The 26,026-nt window shown below is 36.5% G+C and overlaps 1 protein-coding gene across 1 annotated transcript in view; it reads left to right on the top strand.

The window, feature by feature from the left end:
- The first annotated feature begins 6,689 nt into the window (after nucleotides 1-6,689).
- LOC145787867 (cilia- and flagella-associated protein 299-like) overlaps nucleotides 6,690-26,026 on the top strand; it is a 29,860-nt gene continuing 10,523 nt past the window's right edge. The window contains exons 1-3 of the mRNA XM_082599705.1: nucleotides 6,690-6,713; nucleotides 11,929-12,059; nucleotides 18,431-18,561. Of these exons, the coding sequence (XP_082455831.1) occupies nucleotides 11,952-12,059; nucleotides 18,431-18,561 (239 nt within the window). The 5' untranslated portion in view covers nucleotides 6,690-6,713; nucleotides 11,929-11,951. The remainder of the gene's footprint in view (nucleotides 6,714-11,928; nucleotides 12,060-18,430; nucleotides 18,562-26,026) is intronic.

Below are 26,026 nucleotides of genomic sequence, written 5' to 3'. Positions count from 1 at the left end.
TGCTGCCTTACGCACTTGTAGGTTGTAGCCTTGAAGCAACAGTGTTTGGTCATGCATAACAAGGCATGGTCAGTCCAAGCCAAGGATAAAGATAAATCATGGATAAACAATTCAATTTTATTTTATTTTTTTCTTTGTCAGAATACAAAAGAAACACGAATACAATACAATACAAAAGAAATACAAAAGAAAACCAAACCAATCAACCATTTTGAGGCGAATGCTGAAGAAAGGAAACCTTTGATCACAAATCGTCAACTGTAGAGTGGCGCCCCATTGACCACAGCCCTTGATTTCTCTCGTAATTATAAACAATAAGCTGCTCTGGAGAGAAATGCCTACTGCCCTTCTTTGTGCTATGGCCTGCTGGACTGACACAAGCACAAACTTTAAATTAAAAGTGAGAAAAACTAACTGGTAAAGGTGATCAGGTACTATGACACTTCCTCAAATGGGCGATCAACCTAACACAGAAAGCAATCATTAAGAAAATAAATCAATAGTTTTTTTTCAAGTCTAAACCTTAAACCATTTGACCAGGTTAACACTCACAATAGTATTTCAAAATTTTTTTTAATATAATATAATTTATGTTGTGGAACCGGTTTTCTTCCTATAGGATTCATCAGCACAACTGGATCTAAACGAAAAAATTACAGAAGATTACTATTAGCACAACTAGCCCAAAAAAAACGCAAATTTACATGTTAAATAAATAAAAAAATAAAAGTCACTGAATGTCCAAAACCTTCATATCCTTGCTTTATTCTTTTTCATTTCTTTTTTTTCTTCATAGTATTGCTAAATATACCAAATACAGAAAATATTGCAACAATTTGATACGGTAAACTTACTAAAACTGTCCGTACAAGCAGCAGTAAAAAGTAGAATAATTGAGATGTGGTAGAATACTAAAAAGTAGAATAATACAAGCAGAAGTAAAAAGTAGAATAATTGAGATGAATTTTACAAGTATGATTATGAAATGCTTATGACGGTGCATATATAACTTTAAATTATTAACTTTAAATTAATTAAATTTCTATGATTGTTATGGAAACCATACTTGTGTTGGGACTTTCCCTACTTTAAGTAAAAAATAAAATAAAAATGGTTTGGTACTTTGGTTTGACAAGATTGGGTTATGAGTAGGGCAAGTTTTTGCAACTTTTGCATCTTTTTTTTACAGCTTCCGGCAGCTTCCTAAATACTCAGAATTTATGTAGTATGATGTTTTAAGCTGTTTGTAGGAATTTTATATTGCAACTTTTTTCTATTTTTCATGCAACTTTTTACTGCAACTTTTATCAAGTATTGAGCAAAATGTAAAGGAGTGATTTAAAAAACATGCTATAAAACTGTTTCTAGTACAGTATGGTTCTATTCTCTTTGATTTGCACAACAAAAGCTATGTGATGGATTAGCTGCATCTCAATGTTATCTATGACGCAACAGTTTGCTTGCAAGCTAGAAGTTCAACAACCTCAGCCAAGCACGACAGCGCCCGAACTAAATTAGAAGTGGAAGTATGACTTGGCTTTTGGCCAAGCCCGCATAAACGGAAACAGGTTGTGTCTAGTCTTTCGAAGTAAATGAATGGTAAAAAGGTAAATAAATAAATGCAACTTTTTACTGCAACTTTTGTTAAAATTAAGTGCAACTTTCTCATGTTTTTAGTGCAACAAAAACTTGCCCTAGTTATGAGTATTGAGTAGGGCAAGCAAAACCAATAAATTCAGTTTTTTTAATACCTTATTGCATTGTGGTTTAAAGTAAGAGTTTTAGACACAAGGAGTAGGTTTCAAAGTTTTAATTTAATAGGTCATAAAAGTCAATTTTATGTAGGCTACAGTACGTACTGTACAGTACCGGGTAATTAATTGTGTGAATCTTTATCCTTGGACTGGGAAAGCTTCTTGGAGAGCTTAATCCTGGCAGTTTCGCATACTTGTAGAGGCTTTGAATCACTGACGCAGGCCTGGTCACCGAGATTGACAGAGTGAAGTTTCCGATTGTTGAAGTCTTGTTGGTGGGGAACAATTCCATGGAGAGTAATCCTTAACGTACATTGCTCAAGCGCACACCCCAAGAGTTGAACAAGCGCCGCCTGATCTTGAAGCTCCTTTGTTCCAGAAGTGACGCGTTAACCAACTGAGCTATTGGGGCGGACCAGTCCAAATGTTTGAGAAAAACACTGATACTTTAACAATTTTTTGTTGATCAATCTTGATTTGAACCACGGCGAGCTATAATAGAGGCCAGCGCATCGTGCACGCACGAGATCTGACTGACGGCCGATATGCTTTATGTAAAAAAACACGATTTTGTCACTTTCCTGGAACGTTATTAATAGTTAGGTGATGTTTCGTCAAAATTTATTAATTATTGTAATTAATACACAAACAATATCACATGGATATAACTTGATCATCATATGTTTTACTGTATTACAAATAGCATTTAGTAATAACAGCAGTTTTAGTAGTTTAGGTAAGCAAATGACAGTGGAATCGCTGCATAATGTTGATAGACCACAATTTCTACGAATCAGTTTTCTGCATTTCCCCTATTGACTTTAAACAGTACGTACTGTAATTCAAAAAATTCAAGTAGCCTACTGAATGCATAAAATATAAAACCATTAACAGTTTAAAAGCACAGAAAAACTTAAACATGGTAGAAATAAAGTACTGAGCATCATACATATCTGCAACTAATTTCCATGCAACATTAATAGCAATTTAAACAAAATCGTGCTGATCAATAGTTTTCAATTGAATCATGCCTTCACAGTACAATGCAGGTGAGCCGGACGTTGCTCAAACTATATCGTTCGTTAGATCGCGCTGCAAAAGATCTTATGTGTTGGCCTTCTAGACAGATATTACATCCAACTCTCCTATACAATCAGAAAATACAGTGAGATTAGAGCAGTAGAAACTAGTAAACAAAAATATGCCTGCTGGTAATTTTATCCAAGAATAGTTTTGAGTTTAGACAATAGACATATACACAAAACAATAAGCATGTAAGCAGTTCTGGCCACATCAAAATGAGTCAGTGTTCACCCTCTGAATCTGATATTGTATGGTTATCTCTGAGTCATCAGTTGATGGAGGGAGAGGCACCTGGTGTTGGTTGATCAGGATCAGCGTTGGTCTCTGTAGTTCATACCATTGATAGTGCGATGTTCTTCTGCCATATAGTCACTTATAAATGGTGAAATTCTGTTTTCATATTCATCTGACAGACAGAGCTATACTTCAAAACTTTAAGCTCAACTCTTCAAATATCAACAGTCAATAAATTAATCAATGAAGCCAGTCTGCCTAGCCCTAGAGTGACTGCCTAAAATGCAAAAACAATAAGGTTAAACAAAATATAAAGCTGTAATTTTACAAAATGAACGAGTAGAAGAGAAAGTCAAATGAGTCACAATTATATTGTGATTTACTACAATAGAACTATAGAAGTGGTTAATTGTAGATGGTGAATGATTACTACTGATAAATGCAGCCATATAACGAAGCAGAAAATACTTACTAAATAAATACAGTAGAAATGTTGTTTAAAAACATTAAAAGTTGCATGGAAAGTAAAAGCTTACCTGGAAAAATATACAAATAAACTACCAGGCATTTTTATAACATCAGATAAGCTAAATAAAGATTCAAAGAAAGATTATGCCTTTAGCTATCAGCATGTAGACTATATTCTACGAAAGTTTTAGCACTTTCAATGCACTTTCTTTTGAACATCTGGGAGACTGCAACAGGGCATAGTTCTTTAAAAATACATTAGCCAATGTGCGACAATGAGACAATGTCATGAAAAAGCAATGTCGTTCAGATATGGATAGAAAGTTACAGGAAATAAATTTTCGACACATTTCGCCAACAACACTTGTAAAAAAGATGTAACAAAATACACACCACTGTACAACACTATCCTTAGGACGTGTCAGACCACCTCGATTTAATTTATCAACATATGAACCAAATCTTTCATAATAGAAGTATGTGTCTTCTGCAATAGCACATCCATTCTTCAACTCAACATACCCAGCAATATAAACCATTGCAATTAAAACCTCTTCTGAAACTTTCCCTTCCAAAGCACATAAGCTATCCAAAATTTCAAGCTCACTTTCTACAAGATCACGATTACAAGCGGCACAAGCATGACCTTCGGCAACATCAAACTTTAAATCTAATTGCAGTGAGAGCTTCGCATGTTGAATTCTTACCTTTTCCAAAACTGACTGAGCAGTAATGAAATAGGTACCTCCAGACCCTTGTCGAAGTTTACTGAAGCACTTTTCTAATGGGTCTGTTGTAAACCAGCCAAAGATTACAAAATCATTTCCACATGAAAGTAAATAATTTGCTAGATCTACAAAACCATGGCATATATGATACAAGAAGTTGGCAGTATCTGCCGTTAACTGACGAATTCTGACTGAGCCAGTTTTCTTCATTTTTTCTGCCATGCTTGCAACATCTAGCAAAAACTGTAGCCTTGGGTCATCGTGTGACCGAATCACTGCCCTAGTTGGATCGTTAAATCTCACATCAGTACCAAGTCTTCTGACATTAAGAATCTTCCATAATTTAATGAAAATTTTGATAAAATTTGCTGTACCTGCAACAGGAAGATGTTTCAGTTTCGGATGAGTTTGTAAAGCGGCGACAGTTTCATCACAAAACACCTTCAGACAGGTTGACACCTTTTGCCTCTCAATTGGTTTTGGAGAAACAGCCACATTTGTTAACTTCGAAAGCTTCAGTAGATGATTTGTTTCCATTTCATGTAACCGCTTTAGATCACTCCACTTTGCAACCTGACGCTTACCATCAAATTCAAATTCCAGCTCGCCACACTTTTCAGTGAGCCAGTTATTTCGAATACATTTCATAACATGAACATAATCATACAGCAAAAATGTTCCTTCATCTTTGAGCCATGGTTTCCCCTTAACCGTGTTAAGTTTCCTAAAACATTTTTGGTTGGTTTGATGCCCATCTGCAATAATTGCTAAAATGTTTCCACCAGACTGATTGATACATTGCAAAATAGGTTCACTTTGACTGATTAAAAAATCTGATGTCAAATTACTCACTGGTAGAACTTTTGCCAGGAACTCCGGACCACCAAACAAGCACTTTACCATCATCCCCAAAACAGTTTTTGCTAAGCATTCTGGATGATCTGCAGCTTTGCCGAATAGTGTGCCACCATGGTATGTGATCATAGATTTAATATATACTTCATCCCACAACAAAACACAGTTACGTTGACGCGCAGGTAAACCATCTAAAACATTTTTTAAGAAAGCCAAATCAGTTATGTTATCCACTTTCGAAGTAATACGTTTCAGTGTACTAACACTCGGGAGCTTGTAATCTTCACGAAATCGGTTGTATAATGATCTTGACAATGCGAAATATTCAAATGCTCTAGTGACTGAATCTGGTGAATAAATAGCTTCCCCAACTTTCTCTTTTCCCATGGCACTCAGTTGCTCAAAAATGATTTGGGTTTTGTGGTTTTGCTCTTTATGTTTTAAAAATCGAATAATTTCATGAAGAGTAGACCAACGATTGCAAGAAGTGACTCTGTTTGCTGAAAGTGTGTTAACTGTACATGAGGATCCACAGTGAAATGATTCATAGGTTAAATCACTTTTTATTTTGATTATGAAATGTGGTACACCTTGCGTCATTTTTTTTGACTGAATAATTTTACTTTCATCATCACTGTACACAAATAATTCTGAATCATGTAACTTCTTCTCAACCTCATTCAATGTAAGCATATCAGCCTTTTCAAACTCTGCGATCTCATCTGGCAAAACACTTCGAACACTGACAGAAGATTGTATTGTTTTTCTGCATTTGGGAGGAGGTGAGGACAAACAGCTTCTTGGAATATTGGGAAAGACACTTGGGGGTTCACTGGGGCGCAGTTTTCCACGACAAGCAACCATCTTGCAATCATCTGGCCAATGTTTGCGACAAATCGCTGTGTGTTTCGTTACTACTAAATTTGAACGCGGTATCATGGCTATCCATTTCTTTCTGTCTTCCTCATCCTGTGGTAACTTATATATGGACACAACAATCCCAGTAGACTTATAATTTGAATTGCAGTTTGGTACGCAACACTTTAAAGGCATTTTTTAAAACAGAGGAATTATCTTTCATGCAAATTAATCAGATTAGTAAATCTAAATAATATCAAACCATACATGTTAACTACTTTCTACTGACATGCAGATCATGAATTCTCAAGATGTATGTATTGCAAAAATCAAAACATCTCGAGAAATAAATGAAAGCATAACAAATAAAGATCCCCCATCATGCATGTATTAAATGAAGAAGCTACAAAACTAAACAGTTGTTGAAACTGGGCAGTCAATCTATTAAAAATTGTTGTACTACCAGTATAGCCTATTGAAAGTTACTATTTAAGTTAGTTAAGATTTGTTAGAACTCTATACAGTAAGTACGGTAATCCACACAAATTAATAACATTACATTCTACAAAGATTAGCTTTGGTACTGGTATTTAAGAAAGTAAATGTAATATCAGTGAAATACTTTTTTGTGAATATTGATATGTTATCTATAAGAAAATGGTGAGTGGACAGAAGACATGTTGCTGGCAAGCAAAAAAATACGGTACATGAAGATTTGTAATATAAAGTACAGGTAAACATTTAGTATCAACATTTAAAATTGACTGAAGCTGTTAAACTAACTTACCAGTAGTGAGTAACATTGCATACAACTGAACATATAAATGGAGATTTATTAAATAGGCCTACCGTACTCTATTTGCTAACTTTAATAAACCTGGAAGAAATACAATTTTCTGCCTACTTTACCCACAACATGCTACAAGGAAACTGGGCAGAAACTTATTATTAAAGAAAACATAGATTGGTAATGGCAGTTTGTTGTGAATTTTCTGTGTAACCAATGACTTCATGAACAGATAAAAGCTCCTTGAAACAAAAACATTGTAGCTTATACCTAATTTTGTTAAACTAAGCTGCATAACTGTAACTGCTTCAGCTTTTCATAAAGTTTGTAACTAAACTTCTACTTTCTGGCAAAGATGCATAGTTAGTGAACAAGTTAAGGAAAATATAAAAAATAAGTTCAGTAAAACTAGAACCTTAGCATAAAGTATAGACTATAGATGAAACATCTTCCTCACAACTGATTAAGTTAAGAATAGGCCGTCAGTCACGTTTGAAGTACGCGCGATGACCTGGCCTCTACTAGAGGGCGCCATGATTTGAACTTTGTTCACCATCTCAACATTAAAAACACTGCAAAACAATGACGACATTCTAGAATAGCCTAATGAACACTGAAAATCAGAAAGTTAATTGAGCGCTGGTTTGACACCACTCAAGAGCATGTGGCTATGTCTTTGGTAAGACACTGGCAATGTCACATTTCAACTCTTGTTCATGGTGGACGTGATGTTTGTTGTGGGATTAATTTCCTGCTTATACAGCCTTCGGATTAGCCCAATATATTCTGTTGGAGATTTCAATGTTTTTCGTTGATGTAACTTTATTTTAAATATAAAATACAAAAAACAATGGTTATTCAGTCAAATTTTTGTTAGGTAAATAAAGTCTCTTTGGATTTTTAGGTGAATAAAAACTTGTCCTAATTGTGAAATTTCAAATATAAACAAAACACACATTACATTGCAATAGTTTTGTATTGCTCCAATGCTTTTGCTACTTCTGAGGGTTTTTTTCATCAAAAGCAATCTGTTTGGTTATTCACCAACGTTCATTTTGACCCAGTCATTTTGGAAGCTTTGTAGCCTAGGACTAGGTTAGTGCTACTCAAACTTACAACTACTTAGTTAGTGCTCACTCAAACGTTAGTTAGTTAGTGCTTACTCAAACTCGTGCTACTTCAAATAGGCCTACCGTGTAGCAGCAGAAGTCTTATTATCATTCGGCACACCGGTCACACATTTCAAATGAAACAAACAGAGAATATCATTATTTACATGTCTACAATGTGCAAATTTAAAAACAGTCTTTCATTGATATTTTACAACAATGTGTGGCTTTCGAGCTTTTGGTGGATTACTGGGCACTCGGTGCCTGTATCACTCAAAGCTTATGCAATTTCTGGATGGATATTAAACCATTCATTCAAAAGCTTGATTGCTGTAGTTTATATGGTAGTATAGTATTCGGTAAAAATGTAGAAAGAAAAAATCGATGCGGAAAATGTCCATACAGAAAATATATAAAAAGAAAACATCCCAAATGGAAATACCGTATTTATCCGTGTATAAGTCGCATTCGTGTATAAGTCGCACCCCAAAATTTGGCTCAAACATTGGTACAAAATTTTTTTTAGCAAATTTTCTTGAAAAACAACAATCAAAATTTTAAAAGCCTTCAAACTCGTTTTCATCTTCACTGATGCCAAATAGTTTGTCCCATTGTTCTTGGGGCATTTGTTTCATGTCGCCACGTGTTTGCTTGCCGAGACGTGCCTTTTTCTCATTGTTTGCTTGCCGTGTTTGCTTGCCGCACACGCACATTTGAGATGTTTGCGTTAAAATTCACATGCATGCTGTGCAGTGAGCATGTTAATGCGATGCTCGCACGCAAAATACAAACGCTTAATAGCTCAGCGCTAACGCGCGATCTGCAGCATTTGTTTGTCAGAAGTTCAGAACCTTGTGTATAAGTCGCACCCCAACCTTTTTGGGCAAGATTTGATGCAAAATGTTGCGACTTATATATACACGGATAAATACGGTATGCATATCAGAAACAAATACCCATCCTGGTAGTTGGCCTACATCAGCGGTTCCCAAACTGGTACACCACAAGACTTTGCCGGGGCACTGTGAGTTGTTATCAAGACTGTGAACTTCATTAAGCAAGTTCGCTTAATGCTCGATTTTTGAAATGTCTTTGCGATGAACCAGGAGCAGAGCAGAACAGAACAATTTATTGTAACGTAAGGTGACTTTCCAAAGGCAAAGTTCTTTTATATGTGTGGAAGCTGAGAAACGAGATTTTCATGGTTTTAAAAAAAGAAAACCATGCAATTGCTATACTACCTTTCAGGATAAAGTTTTTTTTGACACAGTTAGTGTATCTCTGTGATATTTTAGCAAAATTAAAGCAATTAAACATATCACTTCAAGGAAAGATACCGGTTGAAACTCCATGACGCAATTGCAGCCTTTAAACGAAAGTTGAGATTGTGGAAAACTGATCTGTTGATAAATAACAAGAAATGTGATAGTTTTCACTATTAAAATCCCATTTAAACTCTTAATCTGGCTATCTCTTCCTGCGGAATACTAAGTGTGATATTAAGTCTGTAATATATTTGCATTTGGATGCTCCAATCTCACATTTTAAGAAATATTTTTCTGAAGACATGGAGAAGTACAATTGGATGAGAAATCCTTTTGTTAATGATGCAAACGCCTCTCAAAAGTTTACATCTCTGGAAGCTGAAGTATTTGCCAATCTTTCCTCTGATCTCACTTTGAAAGACATATATAGGGACGAGGGTGAGCCAAAAAAATGCCACCCATAAAAATGTCAATAAAATCAATAATGATTAACCAAATGCTTTCATATTTCAGATTTATGTAGAAGAATTATTGCCTGTAAAAATAAAAATAAAGTATTTTAGAAATGCCTTGGACAGTTAAAAAGACTTTTTGTGTAGAATCGTATTTTGAGACGAAATCGATGATGGCAGTGCAAGCCCGATTCAAAACAAAGTTTTGATGCGATTGTCTGGACAAAAAACTCATGTCATGTACACATGATCCACAAGTTCCGAGCCCACGAAACAATCTTAAACTTAAATGCCAAGAGTAACAGAGCTACCCATTCTGGTCGGCCTAAGAGTTCTCGATCCCAGATCAATATTGATGCTGTCAGGCATTCGGTTGGTCACAGTCTAAGCAAGTCAATACTGCACCGCAGCCAAGAACTCGCAATTCCTCGGGAGTCAATTAGAAGGATCTTAGTGCAGGATCTGCAATTGTATCCCTATAGAATACAGATTAAGCATAAACTTACTCAAAGGGATAAGGAGTTGCGTGTAGTGATGTGTCGATGGTTCTGTGACAAGATCGACGAGGACCCACACTATCTGGACGATGTTTGGATCTCTGATGAGGCTCACTTTCTATTGTCTGGATATGTGAACTCAAAAAACAACATCTTCTGGGGAACACTTCCAGAGGACTGTCTGCAAAGGCCACTTCATTCCATCAAGTGCACAGCTTGGGTTGCAATCTCCAAGCATGGAATAATTGGTCCATTTTGGTTTGAAGACGAGAACCAACATTCAGTCACAATCAATACGGAGTGTTATCTAGGGGTTCTTAGGAAGTTTTGGACAGCCTTGGGTAGACGTAGAGGTGTTGTGAGGGATGAACAATGGTTTCGACAAGATGGAGCAACTCCCCATACTTCAAATGACTCATTGCAATGGCTGCGGGAACACTTTGGTGATCGTCTCATTAGTAGGAGGTGTGATCCTGAATAGGCCTCACACTCGCCGGACCTCACCCCCAGATTTTTATCTGTGGGGTTATCTCAAAGATAATGTCTACAAGGATAATCCCCAGACTATCTCTGAACTGAAGACAGCCATCAGTGCCAAAATCAGGACAATTTCTAGAGAGGAATGTGCCAGAGTAATTGACAATTTTGCACGTTGCATCCAGGACCCAGGTGTGCTTGCAACGCAAAGATGGACATTTAGAGCACATCCTTGAACGGCACTAAAACGAAGATGGTTTGTCAGAAATCATTGAAACTGGGTAGACATGTCAGGCAAAACATGAACTTTATGTTACCAAATATGGATGAAATACAAAGAAGGGTGTGCATTTTATTGATGTTTTCATGGGTGGCATTTTTTTGGAGTTACCCTGTACAACCCTATTCAGTATATATTATATTCACTCATTTCATTTTGCGTTAAGGCTCGACCTGAATTTCAACTTGTAGGCTGTAAAGTGTAAAGCTTTCCATCTTCTTGTGCCATTTGCAACATCATACCTGTGCGAATGTGCGAAGCTAGTTTTTCTGCGGTAGCGATTAAACAAATGAACTATAAAAACGAGAAGCAAATTCTGATGCAATTATCCAATTTCCATTAGGTGGTATACGATTGACCGATAAATTAAATTAACATTAATTAGATAAGTTTTTATTTAAAATTTTCAAATTTAATGCTATAAAACGATTCTTACGTTTGAGAAACCTGCAATTTAATCGAATTGTCTCTATTATTTTGCAATGAAGTAAAGTTGGTCACATGATTTTTTTCTCTTGTTTTGTGATAGAACTGCTTTAAATGTCACAGCCAGCAACATCAATGCAATACTTTTGGTTTGAAACCTCTAGTCTAGACAATTGTGTTTAAATATCATTAGAAATTATACTTTTTGTTTTTATTTACCGTATATAGCATCACACATGGCATTTTTATCAACCCATGTGTTGCAACAAACGTAGATTAATATTCCTCCTGGTAAATACTTTTCTCTAGAAATTGACCCATCAACTAGCAGATAACTTCTATAAACTAGATAATTAATTTACTTGCATTGTGTCTCATTTCCAAATGTGAACACCATGGCAAGTCTTTTTGTATGTATGGTCTTAAACATATTTTATGGTATCCTACTGTTCCCATTTTATCGCTTCCAATTTTTTTATAATCTTGCTGGGTTATGGTAAGGACAGTAGTTTTGGCTGAGATGCCAGAAGCAAAGTAAACTGAATTGTATCGACAAGGTTTGCAATATTGTTTTCCATGAAATTATAACTTGTCGTGTCATAACTTAAATTGAAGGAACACTTTTACTGTACCGGTATTGTTTTTTGTTTTTAAGACATTTATAAATTATATTTGATAATGGAAGAAGAAGGTACAACTGGAGCAGACAATATTGTCACTGAATTTGCAACCTATGAAGATTTTTTAGATTCCCAAATCACTTCTTTGGATTTATACTACTTGGAGGTTGGTATTACTTATGTTACTTGCTAAACAAAGCAGCAATTTGACATGCATATACGCAAACAATAATTTTCTGCATTGATTATTATTTATTATCGAATCAAAATATTCTCTTAATTCAGACACATTTGTTTTTAAAGTTTATATATAGTTGCCAACATCTTATTCATTTTGTGTCACGGTTTTAGTGAAAACATTATTGTTGTGGTTGTTCTTGATTTTGCTTGATACAAATCTGTAGTTTAAGTTTGCTGCTCAGGACATTTGCAAGATTTGAACAGTTATGAGTTGTTGTTGCTATGATTGATTGATAAATATAATTTTTATTCCTGAACCGAGAACGTTCTTTATCAAGCATAATTCAGCAGTTTTACTTTGCTTGTTATCAAATACTCGTCTATTTTAATTATTAATTTCAATTATACATGACATTCATTGTCTTACATCTTCATGTATCTACCAGTTCTAGATTTAGATAAAGTAGCAAATAGTTATGGTACATATTTTAATCTACCAGTACAATTAACTGCGTTTAAACATGATTTTCTTTTTTTCCAAGACTCAAGTGTAGATGTGGAACTGACGTTTCAAACCGATTACATTCTTAGCCACAAGCTAAAATTTAGTCATTGTAAAGAAACACTTTTGTCATGAACCAGAGACACATAACATTTGCATTGTAAACAGATCCACTCTACAAATAATTTATATAGTGGGCCAGGTATTAGCAGAGCTAGGGAACTACTGCAAGTTAGTGTTAGATCTTTTTTAACGCCAAAGCATCTAAGCATGTATCTTTAAGCTCTACAGCTAAGGAGATATCAAGCATTAATCCACCATCTTTAGAGCTGTAACTTTAAAAAATACCCACTATTTTATACACATTTTTAACCTTTTTGTAAATCGCTTGCCATCTATAGCACACGATCTTTGCCATGGCCCTACCTCGCAACAAAGTTTATAACTTAGTAAAGATCTTTAATTTAACTGTATTGAATTTTGCATTGTCAATAAAGGTTAAGATTAGCACAACGTTGGAGTTAACAAAACTTCCATGGACTCCATATTTTTTATATTGTATCTTTATTTCATGTCTTTATTTAGCTAGCTTTCATATCATTTTCTTACTTGAAAGAAAAGTAATGGGGTTGTGCGACAGGATACCACGAAACCACTAGCGGCGGTACAACTGGGTCCTTCTAGACCAGGGGTTCTTAAACTTTTTTTAACGCGGACCCCTTAAAACAAAAATTTAGTTTGCTTGGACCCCCTTTGTGGCAATAAAATTAAATTAAATTGGTAACAAAATGTATGTTTTATTAAATTTAAGAAATACCGAATGCAGATTGTTTTTCAATATTTTCGATTTAATGAAGGAAGCTGCTGTTTGTCTTCAACAAGAACATGAAATTGTGGCTTCGCCTTTGATAGGACAACAGCAACACGCATGTCATCCTTTGCATCCAACCGGATCCGACTTTTTGTTTTGATAGTTACCAAGGATGAAAATCCTGACTCACATAAATATGTAGTCACAAAAGGGATTATAGCAGCCATGGCTCTCTTTACCAAAAGAGGATATGCTTGCATCAATGAACTCCAAAAATCGCCAATACTTTTCGAATTGAAAGACAATTTTAATGAATAACGTAATAAACGTACATATCAAAAAAAACAGTAGGCTACAATGCGATAAAAATTATCCGGAAACGCCAAACTAGAAATCATCACGGTTGTTTGAACTTAATCTCCTTTCTGTTGAAAAATGTATTCCATTTTTGAAATTATACACTAAGATTTCCATTGGGCCTTCATGGACCCCCTAAAACTAGTCCACGCACCCCTTGGGGTTCCATGGACCCCAGTTTAAGAACCCCTGTTCTAGACGAGAACTAGCCTTGCGCAGCATATAGACGATGCGTTGTACAGCGCTTGGTTACGCGTGGGCGAAAGAATAACTTAAAATATGATTCGGATATGCATTGTAGTTATCAAAACATGTTTGTTTTTAGAAGGTTGGAACGCAGAGTGATACAAAAATAAGAAAAACATCTCAAAAAGTTACAGAATTCTCATAGTTGCAAAAGTGCTTGTAATTAACTAAGTGTAGCCTACAGTAGGGAGGGCCGTCGGAAACAGATCGCTTAGCAACTCGAGTTTCTTAGGAGGTTTGTCGAGTAAATGGCGAAATCGAAAACCATTTTTTAATGGAACGCCAGGAAGACGGTGCACAACACGGATCTAATCGGTAAACACCATTCCAGGGATATTGCCAGGGTTGCCATACCGTCCTTATTTCTAAGATTTGTCCTTAATTTGAACAACTCTATCTTAGAAAATATTACTGTCCTTATTGCTAGGTATTGTCTTTCTTTTTGATTTGAGTACTTATTTTGTCTTATTTTCAACAATTAGTGAATAAACTTAGTAGAATGACAGCCAAATCCCTACTACAGTAAAAGTAAACCTTGACCTGAGTTGTCGTGAGATGCACAAAGTATTTTTTTACGAACAATGAGTTGCTGGAACACATTGTTTCTGGCAAACAATATGGCATGTGATATATAATGGCTCGTATAAATGCTGAGATTTGTTCAAAAACCTTTGTTTTATTTTGTATGAAAATTTAATTTTTCTGTTGTCCTTATTTTGGGGTCCATGTCGATGGCAACCCTGGATATTGCAGTGGCGTATATTTAGAGTGTGTGCTCCGCACACCCATCAAACATGGTTGATTCATCAATCATCATACAGTTAAACATGCAAGTAGGCTACTTGGTAGCCCGTAGCCTATATAAATGGTTAAGGCATCAGGCCTTAAAACTCGTGTCTGTTTCCGGCAGCCATCGTGGCCTACCGGGAGCTCCTTCTTGGCGGCCAAATCTGCGTGCTTGGAGGCCAAAATACAATAACGATAGCACAAGTAAATAGCATTAAACTTGCAACAATGTTAAAATGATCACTTAGCGTTGTTGAAGTCTGGGCGACGTCCTGCAATAGAATCGTTGTACCACGCATTAAATGCTTTATCGGGATTGTAATCCGGTATTGCGGGACCATCTAACGACCCTAATTTGTTTTAACTGCTCGCAGCTCAGTAAATTGTTTCAACTGCATACCGCCTTTCATAAAACCTGACCATTTATTCCGTTATGATGTCACCATTGAGGGTGTGAAGTCACTAACCCACAGCGTTCTCAACTATGAAGACACGTGTTTTACCCACGGATGTCAACTAACCTAGTTCTCCTTTTTAACAACGATTCAATGTCCGACAACATTGAATCGATATAAAAACGACAATATTGCCAGCCGATGTAAATTAGCACTTCGGATTAACACTTTGTTAAAATAAAGATCGGGAATTGCAAACAAGACTTAGGCCTACAGCCAGGGGCGGATCCAGGTATTTACTTTAGAGGGGGTGATTGTCATTGACATTCAGGCAAGTGATCAGCCAGGCACAAACAACGACGGGGGTCTCCCCTAGAAAATTTAGATCAAATTTGATGCGTTCTGAGAGCATTTCGAACACAAATTATGAGAAATTGAAATTCTATAACTTAAAAAACCTTCAACAATGCTGTTGTTTAACAAACAGAGAGATGAAAAGCTGATATGCCCTTGCCATGTCAAGTTGAAGCCTGAGCAACCTAGCCGCATTTACAGTTGAAACTGAAGGTTTCACTCTTGATTGTTTCACGGCAATTTAAAAATTGACCTCGGAAAGATAATAACAGGTAATTCTGTCTTCCCAGTACTGATACAGACATTGAGGTTGTTATAGACTTAGGCTACTGTATAACTTCGAGGTTTTATTCACCTGACAAGTTTTGAATTGTTACAAAGAGCAATGAGGAAAGGTTATGCATACATTCAACGTAATGAGCAACAAAAGTGGGGGCCAGGTCAAAACACTGGGTTATGCTCCACCCCCCGTAGAATCGCCACTATAGGCTAGGTATCGATTGTAAATTTTTATTTTGGACCAGCGAAACACTACAATTTGTACAATAGAATGGCAGCTAAACATAATTAAATGACGACCAAAAGATATAGTCCTCCTGAAAACGTGTCATGCACGGTCGTTGCACCAGACAAAAAAGAAACTAACAATAACAGAAACAACTATTTCTGGACTTCACAAATAAATCGAAAATAAAAAGCTACTTTGCCGGTACGGGTAATACTAATTAAACAGGTGTCGTATTTTGACTACAACACAAAGTCAAGTTTGCGGTTTCTACTGTTGGCAAATCGATTTATCACGTAGTCTGTGTCAATTAAAATGTCCCGATGTTGGTATAGTAAGGCCAATCCATTTAGTCTTTCCTCGCCGATGTTGTTCCTCAGCCAGGTTTTCAACGACCGAAGAGATGAAAAGCTTCTTTCGGCTGATGCTACGTCGACTGGCAAGGTTAATAGCATTTTTAGAAGAGAGTGTACGATTGTGTACACATTTTCATCACACTGTTGTAAAGCTTCTTCCGCAGTCATCGGTAAGACTGCAGCAGTCGCCGGAACAGTTTTATTTTCCCACTTCTCCTTCCACAGTTGGATCTCTGAACCTTGAGCAGATTCCACTGATTCTACACTATATATGATATATGACGTAACAAGCCGTTGTAGGCATTGAAAATGACTTTTGTCAATGCTATCGGGTCGATACTTGAGCAATTTCGTGGTAGCAATGATGTTAGGTGTCAAGATGCTAAAGTCTCATCGAAAAAAATTGAGCTTTGCTGTTTCTAGATGCAATTTCAAGGTAGAATTCCGATGGTTTTAGTTCCACGTCTGACCGTCAAAGTTGCCAATAACCTGCTCTGTCAACTAACTTATCTAGGCTAAGGGATTTATCGCTATGCTCTACACTACAGTGCTGGCAAAAAGTTTAGAAACTTTTTAAATTTTAGTAATTTCGTTCGGTAATTAGACTCTGCGACGAAATAATAGCCTTATGCTATGTTATTATTATAGCCTACCTTGTAGCCTAACCTAATCTTTGAACATGGCGAAAGACTTATTCAGCATTGCTTTCGATATGTTGTTTTCCAAATCGTATACATATAAATGAAGAATAAAACTACTTTCTTGGGTTTTAGGGGGGCGATCGCCCCCCTCTGGATCCGCCCCTGCCTACAGCGCTGGTGATCGCAGCTGGATATATTCAATACAACAGTAGTGACTATGATGCGCTGACCTAATTCTGCGTCACTCTTTAAAACTACATATTTTCGACATTTAATCCACGATCATTCTATTGCGAAATTAAATAATTGGCTAGAAGAAACCGGCGGCCAAACTTGGCCGACGGAGGAGGTAGCACAGGCGGTCATTCAAGCACTACTTAGCGGCCATGGCCGCCGGCTGCTTTAAGGCTTGAGGCATGGTATGCAAGTAGCCTATAAGTACTTGGTAGCCTATATAAAAGGTGATGGCAGGGTATGGAAGTTTCACTATCTAACAAAAGTGCAGAGACAAATTTTTGAAATGGCAGAAAATGTTAAGGAGACTGTTGTGAAGGAAATTAAAGAATCTGGCTTGTTCAGCATTGCAGTGGATGAGTCCACTGAAGTTCGATCTTGTGCACAGATGCTAGTTTACGTCCATTACAAAATAAAAGATGACATTAAAGAAGAGTTTTTATTTAATGTCATCAAAAGGCAAATGCTTTGAATCAAAAAGCAATGCTTTGAATCGATTATTTCAGCTAAGAAGAGAAGTAAAGGCATTTAAGCAGAATAAAATTGATAGTGAAATGCAAAAAAAGCAAATTCAAAAACAAAATGGCATGATTGAAAAAAAATTGATTGATGTGATGAGTGCTGATAATTTTGAAGAAAATCTTGCTTATTTAACTGACATGTTTACGGAGCTAAATCATCTCAATTTATTATTACAAGGAAGAGACAGCACAATCATAGACTTCAAGGACATTATTAAAGGATTATAGCTACAAAAACTGCTTTGTCTCCCTCTCTGCCTGTCACCACAAGTCGACACCTTGTCATGCAATGTGTTCGAAAAGCCTGTTTACTTATTTGCTTTTATAGCCACAGCAACGTTAAATCAAGCCTAAAATGTATCAAGCTTTGTAATATGCACCTTCTTACCCTCACATCAACAGAACACTGCACTCCCATCCCACCCATATCAGCTGTACGCGCGTTACGCAAAGCGTGCTAAAGCTTGAAGCAATCACTGCGAGCGTGTTGCTAGGACCCAGTTGTAGCGCCACCGAGTGGATCGCACAACCCCATTGGCTCCTCTATTCATCCCCACCTTTAGTTTTGAAGCACATTTTCTGAAACCATGTTCGCTTGTCCATGTTTCAGCTAAATGAACTTTTGTAAAAAATGAATTATATTGATTAGGATGAAGAATTGGCCAGACAGCTAGTGGAACTGGGGTATCGTGGAAGTGGTGAAGTGTTAAAAAGAGAAGAGTTTGAAGCAAGAAAACAAGCAGCTGAAGCATCCAGACTTTCAAAACGAAGCCAACAAAAGTAAGACTTGTTGGAATGTCTTTACTATATATAATTATCCTGGCGTTTTTACAGCAACAGAATATGTAACTAGTAACTACCTTCTGAAAGAAGGGTCAATTTAACAACATCGTTGTTAGAAATGCAATTTTAAATAGCAATTTAAACTTTACAAAACTATAAGAATAAGATCAAACCTAATGACAAACCATATTTGGTAAACTTATGTCTGTATTTCAAGCTGCATATTTTATATTTACAACTTAAGCAAAGTGACCTTATGTAGTTTGACTGACGCCAGTAAAGTGATGGGTTTCTGTGAAGTCTGTTTAAATTAATTTCGATGCGATATTCTTAAAGCTTTGGTTAAGTTTAAAACGTAATCATTTGTTATCTTTTTAGTTAATGGCATCTGGTTTGGAATTTAAAGAAATCTGATATTTTTGTTTTATGCATTTTACTCTTAGAAAGCAGTTTAGAATTGCTTGCTTACTGGAAATCCAGATAGATTATAATTATTGAAGTTTTTGTTTGGTTTTGTTGCTTGACTACTCCGTCTAAGACCGGGGAAGTTGGTCAAACTTGAATTGTATATAGCCTATTTTTATTTTTAATATACCGATTTTAGTATAACCAATCTATTTTCAAATACGCTTAGACTAATCGATTCTTACCTTATTGTATTTTCTTCACTTTAAAGTTGTCTGGGTGTTTCTTTTCTTACGTGATAGGTGTTACTGCATCGCATTGTTTACCACTTCATTCTGTTATATGCCATAATCAAATCCAGTAGCGCTGACAGGGTACTTTTTGACCTGGAATAAATCTATGGGCCCAAAAACTTCCAACATTTTTGTTATAATGCTTTTTTAACCTTTTTTGAGGGCTTAGGGGTGTTATTGGTACTGGGCCCAAAGTAGCTTCTCAACAGACCGGAACAAATCTATTTTTCAGTGAACTGCATTTAAAAACTGAACACTGTGATCCTGTTAGTAACGCTTCACCTTCGTAACTGTGAAACAGTGTTTTCTTTCCATAGATTTTTTCGTTTCACAATTTCAGTTTAATAGCTTTTTTCATTTTTTATTCAAAAAACGACTTTCACTCAGCAACTTGAGATATTCATGTGTTCCTGAGCATGTAGAGTTTACAGAAAGTTTTGGCGTTTCAATAGACATGCGGATACGCAGATGCTGTGATCATCACGACTATGGTATGACGGTGTATGTTCTGAAACAGCTTCAGGGAAAGCACATGCTGCCACCAATCGGCACAGTTCTCAGTGCTTTTCAACCACTTGTAATGAAAGTTTACGATTTGCATCACGAACACAAAAGTGATTAACCTTCTTATCGTTTGAAGGAGACCATGCCACTTCTATGAATGCAAACATACTGTAGCTCATTTATGGCAGAAATTACAAAAAAGAGCTAAACTTTCCTCCTGCCTACTCTCATCATTCAGAAGTTTTCGGTTCAAAGTTTAGGCATTTATCCTACCATTCACTTACTCCTTTTTTAGAAAATGTAGCCTACTCCCGGCTGAGAGAACACAGACTAATAGTGTTCTAAAACCCACAAATTGTTTGATGGTACATCTTGGGTTAGTCGAATCGTTAAAGTACTTTGTACATGAGTACTCAGCATTTCGTACTTAGTACCACAGCACCATAGAATGGTGTTATTATTCGTACCGTACATCAGCAGGCTGTATTATACTCGAAGAAATGTCAACTTTTTTATGAAATCCATTGGTGGCTCCTATCGGCGACAATGACTGAAATGAATTTCATCACAAAGCCACACTTTGTTAATCAAATCAAAAACAAAATTTTTAAACTACTGTTCAGTTTTACTTGGGTCTCCAGTTGGTCACACTTCATGAAAAACATCTTGTTATTTATTGTGAAAGGCAGTGACCTACAAATGCCCAGGAGCGGTTCAATCACCTACCTACCGGTGACGACTTGTTCTTCTCAAATAAGTAGGCTTCAGCAGGCCTCTACGCTCCCGGCCGCCGAAAAGTCGTCAAATGGCCTCCGAAACTACCGCGCTGGTAGGCCATGTTTGGTCGCCGGATTCCACAAGTCAACATTTCCCAATTCCGTTGGTATTCGAATTATTTTTCTCTTCACTCGCAATCTCAATTTTTTTCACAAACAAGGTAAAGCATGACCGTCACTGTGGACCTATGAAAATTCGAAGACTCTACAGTCTACACCTACTTTGGATGAAGTGCATTTAAATACAACTGTGAATATGTTTCATGGACTTGTTTGCATTTTTCTTATCTGAGTGAACGCAAAAACACGATATCAATTAACGGATTTTACAAAAGCACCATTGTTAACTGATTTTTCATTTTGGCTGCCGGACACGAGAATTTGGCTGCCGGGAAGAAGCTCTAGTAGGCCATGCTTGGTCGCCGGGACAGTAAACGAGCTTAGAGGCCTGCTACAGGAGATAGATGGTAGAAGCTAGTGTTAAATCACATCACCATCTGCACAATCTATCGAACCTCAAACGGAATTTGTGGTTTGCGTGAATTGGAAGACAAAACACCATTAGCCTACTGAGTACTGACTGCTCGATCCTCGCTGCCTGTCTGATATCTAGTCTACACTGTCTCGAGCGCGGTCGAAGGCCACTTGACTCTTGGACTGTCAAAAGTGTTCAAACAATAATGAATTTCTTTACATAGCAATAAATTTTCGCTACCGGAACTGCATATATCAAACTTTTGTTTCTCTTACTAGATTTTTACGGAATTTGTACATTGGTACAACTCCCCCCCAAAAAAAATTACCCACATCCATGTTTTATAATGCGTTTGCTGGTAAACTTCGAAACAACTGAACCTCGATAGAACCAGCTCTGGCTTCAAGCTGAAAATATTGCTTCATTGCCAAGTAGTCACTCATAATCGTTATTGCATTCGCAAACTTAAATATCGTTTCCGATATCATATATGATGTAAATAGTAAGGACTTGCAGTGAAATACATCAAAGAAACTCTGAACTTAAGGAAACGGAAAATAACATTATACTTCTTCAAAAACTTGCTAACACTATAAACATTGACACATTTTGAAAACATCTTTCCAAGTATGATTAAAAACAGGTACAATTCTGTTTTCATACTGAATCTAAACTTAAAATAGTTTGCTCTGGAAAAAGCCCTATCTGTGAAGTGAACTAAGGCTAATCTAAAACTATTTATTTATGGAAATAAAGTAACTGACAACCACCATTTTACATGCGTATTTATTATTTATATGCGACATGTGCCATCAGCAAGTCATTAAAACGTGCTTCAAGCAAATCTTTTCTCACCTGTTCGCACTTAGATTTTCCACGAATTGTTAACACTGTCGCTTGTATTTGCAAATAAAATTTGCTTTCATCAAATTAAGTTTGTGTTATCACCTAATTCTTTTGTTTACTATTATTACAATTTCCAATCAACACGAGCGTGTAAGTTACTGTTGACAACTAAAACAACTTTTTGATTGACCTAATATGTTTTTCCTCTATCAATTTTATAATAAGTTATTGCAATAGAATTTCATCGGAGGCTACTTGAAGATTCGGCCCGATTTATCACATTTTAAAGGCTAGTAGTAACAGTTTGACTGAATTTTCTAAAAATTTTATTCATCGTTTTCATCAACTTTGCAATCTTTTTCTGTCTGGTTGATTATTATTGATTAGGGCAATCTTTATTCTCAGACGGAGAAAGCTTTTTTGAGAGCTTAATCTTGGTAGTTTCACATATCTGTAAAGACTCTGAAACACTGACGCAGGTCCAATCATGAGGTAGAATGAAGCAGTTTTTTTATCTATCTTAGTTTCGTATTGAATCACCTTTTGCATAAAAATTTTGTTTTATTTTTACCTTATATAAGTTTGTGCTTATCCCGAAAAAACTCTTCACAACATACTTACTGTATTGGTTAGCAGTGCATATTGATACAGTTGCAATGGACGGTGGCTACTCGGTTGGCCTAACTAAGCTTTCTAGCAAATAGATGAGTTTTAAAACCACAAGGTCTGAGGCGGACATGTACGGTGTCAGGTTTTCTGGACTCTTGCTCCACTCCAACTCCGAAGTCTCTGTCTATGACTCCAAACTCCACTCCTGCTCCAAATATTTTTGAGATATTGACTTTAAACTCCATTCGGATTCCGAGCGCAAACCGTAAACCACAATTCAGGTTTTTATACGGTACTATAACTTACTTAGTTACTTGTACGTTTCCTATCTCTTGTCGAAAAAAAAGAAAAGTATATAATACATTTAAATGAAAAAATCATTGCTTGGAAAATAGCATAATAAATATTTGTACGCTGCAAGTATCAAATGGCTATAAAATCAGATTTCGACTCTCGTTTTTGACAAGAATTTCAGACTCCAGTCCGATTCCGGCCGAGACTTCGGCTCCTAAATAGTCCAAAACTCCGGCCCCTGCACGCAACGACTTCCCATTTTTAGCGTAGCACTGCTAAGAAACTTTTCATTCGCTAGAGGTCACTATAGAACTGGATATTTTTCGAAACGTTTTTTTTTTGGTTAGTCAATATCAGACCAGGCCCTAACACCATTTCATACTTGACATATGGTGCAGTGCTGCCCTAAAATCTAGACCAAAGTTAGCAGACGTTGCAACAATGTAAAAAGAACTGATTGAGTGCTGGGTGAAGGCGTATACTTAAAACACGCCGTTGTTCTTTTCGGCTTTGGGAAAGCATAGTTACATAAAAAGGCCATCGAGCGTCGCACATTAAACGTCAACTTGTGATAGCAATCGTCAATCTAGAAGTTCACCTGGGCGGCTTTCCTTTGCTCTAACGGCCGAACAGCTGGCGTAAGCACCTGTGCAATCTCTTAGCCTGTTTACTATTAATGAGCTTCTTCGCTTGTCTTCTTAATTATGTTTACTCGTTGTACTGACTTTTCTGCGGCATCGTGGTTTAAAGCTTTGAAATTTTTTGTTCAAAGATTCACTCAAGTTGTTGCCATACGTGGAGAATTGTGGGTAGTTGCTCGGCTTGTCTTTGATTGGTCGACAGGTTTGTGTAAAGAATCAGTATTCTTGCAAATTGAGTTTCATTTGATTGGCATAAATTGTCCATCCATGCCTGCAGCTTGATTAAGATTTTATTCTTTTAAATTTCACACTGTTTGACGTTGCAAAAACGAAAAGTAAAGTAATTGTTTGTGAGGATATTTTTGAAAGCACATCAAACACTTATAGGCCTAACGAAAAATATTCTTATTTCCCACAAAGCACGAAAACGAATTGATTGGATCATTGCCATGTGTGACGTTCGTTTGGTTTACATAGAGACTCTTACCTTTTTTGAAGAAAGGAATGGTTTAGCAAGTAGCTTTCTGCCATGTTAAGTTCAATGGACAAACACGTGTGAAAGTGGGACAATCTTTTTTCGTATTCTCGATTTTTAAGTTAGTAAATAGCTTGCTAACGTGATATCATATAGAGTTGAATCGCACATGTGTCAAAACAGAAAAAAAGAAAACTTAATTACAAGGACTGGTCTGTTTCATGTAATATGACCTCGTCAAAGTTTTTGTACTGTTTTCAGTCAACTGTAGGTCTGCTCCTTTTCAATAAAAGGGACGTAACGACCAAACAAGTTTTTCACACTTCGGGCCATTTAGTTTTACTTAATCCACAAGCTTCTATTCCATGCCAAATTTAGCTTTTTGCTTTACAGCTGTCCAACGTCACCAAGCGTTAAAATCAACATAAAAAAGCTGTTTTAAAACACGATTACGCTGTCACTGATAATGGTGTATCGATTGTAACCCGATCTTTTACCAGGTTATCAACCATCTGCAGCCTATCTAGATCATCTTACGGCTTTTGCCTGAAAATTTGGTAGATAGAAGAAAAAGTCACATATGTATTCATTGGAAGACCACAGGTTTGCTTTTTGAACACTGCCAGCGACAGGTCTTATCGACATGTTATCTACACCGAAAATAGAAACTTGAAGTGCTATCCAAAACAAGCTGCGTGATAAACAACGGGCTTTTAGGCCGTAACTGCTCTTTTCAAAGTCATTTTGATGTGTTTTTTTTTTCAGTTGCGTCGTATAACAAACCCTTATGCATGATTTACAATGTCAATCAAAATCCTTACCCAAAAAAGGTATAAATTAAGAAATCCAGAATCGATATCTTGATCTTTTACACATGTCAGCTTTCTTCAACAATATTTTATTTTTATGCATTTTTGGTTTCATGCAATAAAATGTACATCGCTCTCCTTGCATTTTTTTGTAAGCAAGGTTGAGTGAAGATGAAACATCGGCATCAGTTTTTACTCTCTGATCTGTTGATGTACTTTTGGCCGTTGTACTTGAAAATGAACAGTGGCTTCCTGTGTGGTATTGACCCCACACAAAGAAAATCTCAACTCGATAGCATGTTATAATTTCCCATTTTTAAATGTGTTTAAACTTTAATTTGTACAGTTGTGTTTGGCATTGCAAATTTCACTAATCCCCGAGCAGCCATTGACTGAGCACTGAAATCTTCAAAACGTTTTCCATTTCAACTTTTTGACCTAAGAACTTGATGTCTATGTTGTACAACAGGTGTGTTGCATACGTACATTGTGTAAATGTGTAAGGTTTCATGGTGTGAAGAAATCATGTAATAAGATGTTTTGTGAATTTGGGATTGTTTATAGCTACGCAGACGGCAAAGCGAAGGACTGTTTATTTATAAGCCTATAATAAGTTAATCCGACAAAAACCATATTAATGTTGATTATTTACCACTTTGTGGGTGGCCATGTTGAATAAATCAGGTTGAATCACCTGTTCGTGAAGTTCGTTATGTCCTTTGGGTTCTGCTATTTTTTGTGTTAGTTCAACTTCTTTAAACGAACCTTGAAACTCTATTCTTGCCGCCACGAGACTGTTCTCAAGTTTTAAGTATTTCCCAGTGCACCTGGAACTGCGATCACTAATATCTAACTATCGAAAGTGACAGGTCAAATTTCTTTTGACATTTGTGTCACCTGATCGTTGAGTTAAGTACTTTGGTCCGGGGCCTATTTTATGTAGGCACTTAAGCGCTTTTCCGGATGTACACTGGCCGCTTGCGGACAAGTTTTTTTCTACTGTTTTCGTGGCTCGTTGCTCTGCCTATTTGTTTCAGAGTGTTTGTGAGTAAGGTAAAGGGCGGTTATGTTACTTCTAAAATTACTAACAACACAACTTTCATTATTATTGATCAAAGTAATTACCGAAGCAACAGGTGTTTACTATGTCACACACACACGGCGTGTGAGATAAGAGATCACGGCTTAACCAATCCCATTGTCATATTTTTTTGCTCACAAAGCGCACCTGTAGGCCAATTTTTCAATCAAGAATTTATGGAAAAACCGCTTCGTGTAAACACAATATATTGGCCAGAATCGTCAGGGTATATTGTTGGACTAACGCGTGGTTAT

Source organism: Aplidium turbinatum, chromosome 18 (assembly GCF_918807975.1).
Source record: "Aplidium turbinatum chromosome 18, kaAplTurb1.1, whole genome shotgun sequence".
Taxonomy (NCBI): domain Eukaryota; kingdom Metazoa; phylum Chordata; class Ascidiacea; order Aplousobranchia; family Polyclinidae; genus Aplidium; species Aplidium turbinatum.
This window is presented reverse-complemented; position numbering and strand designations above follow the sequence as displayed.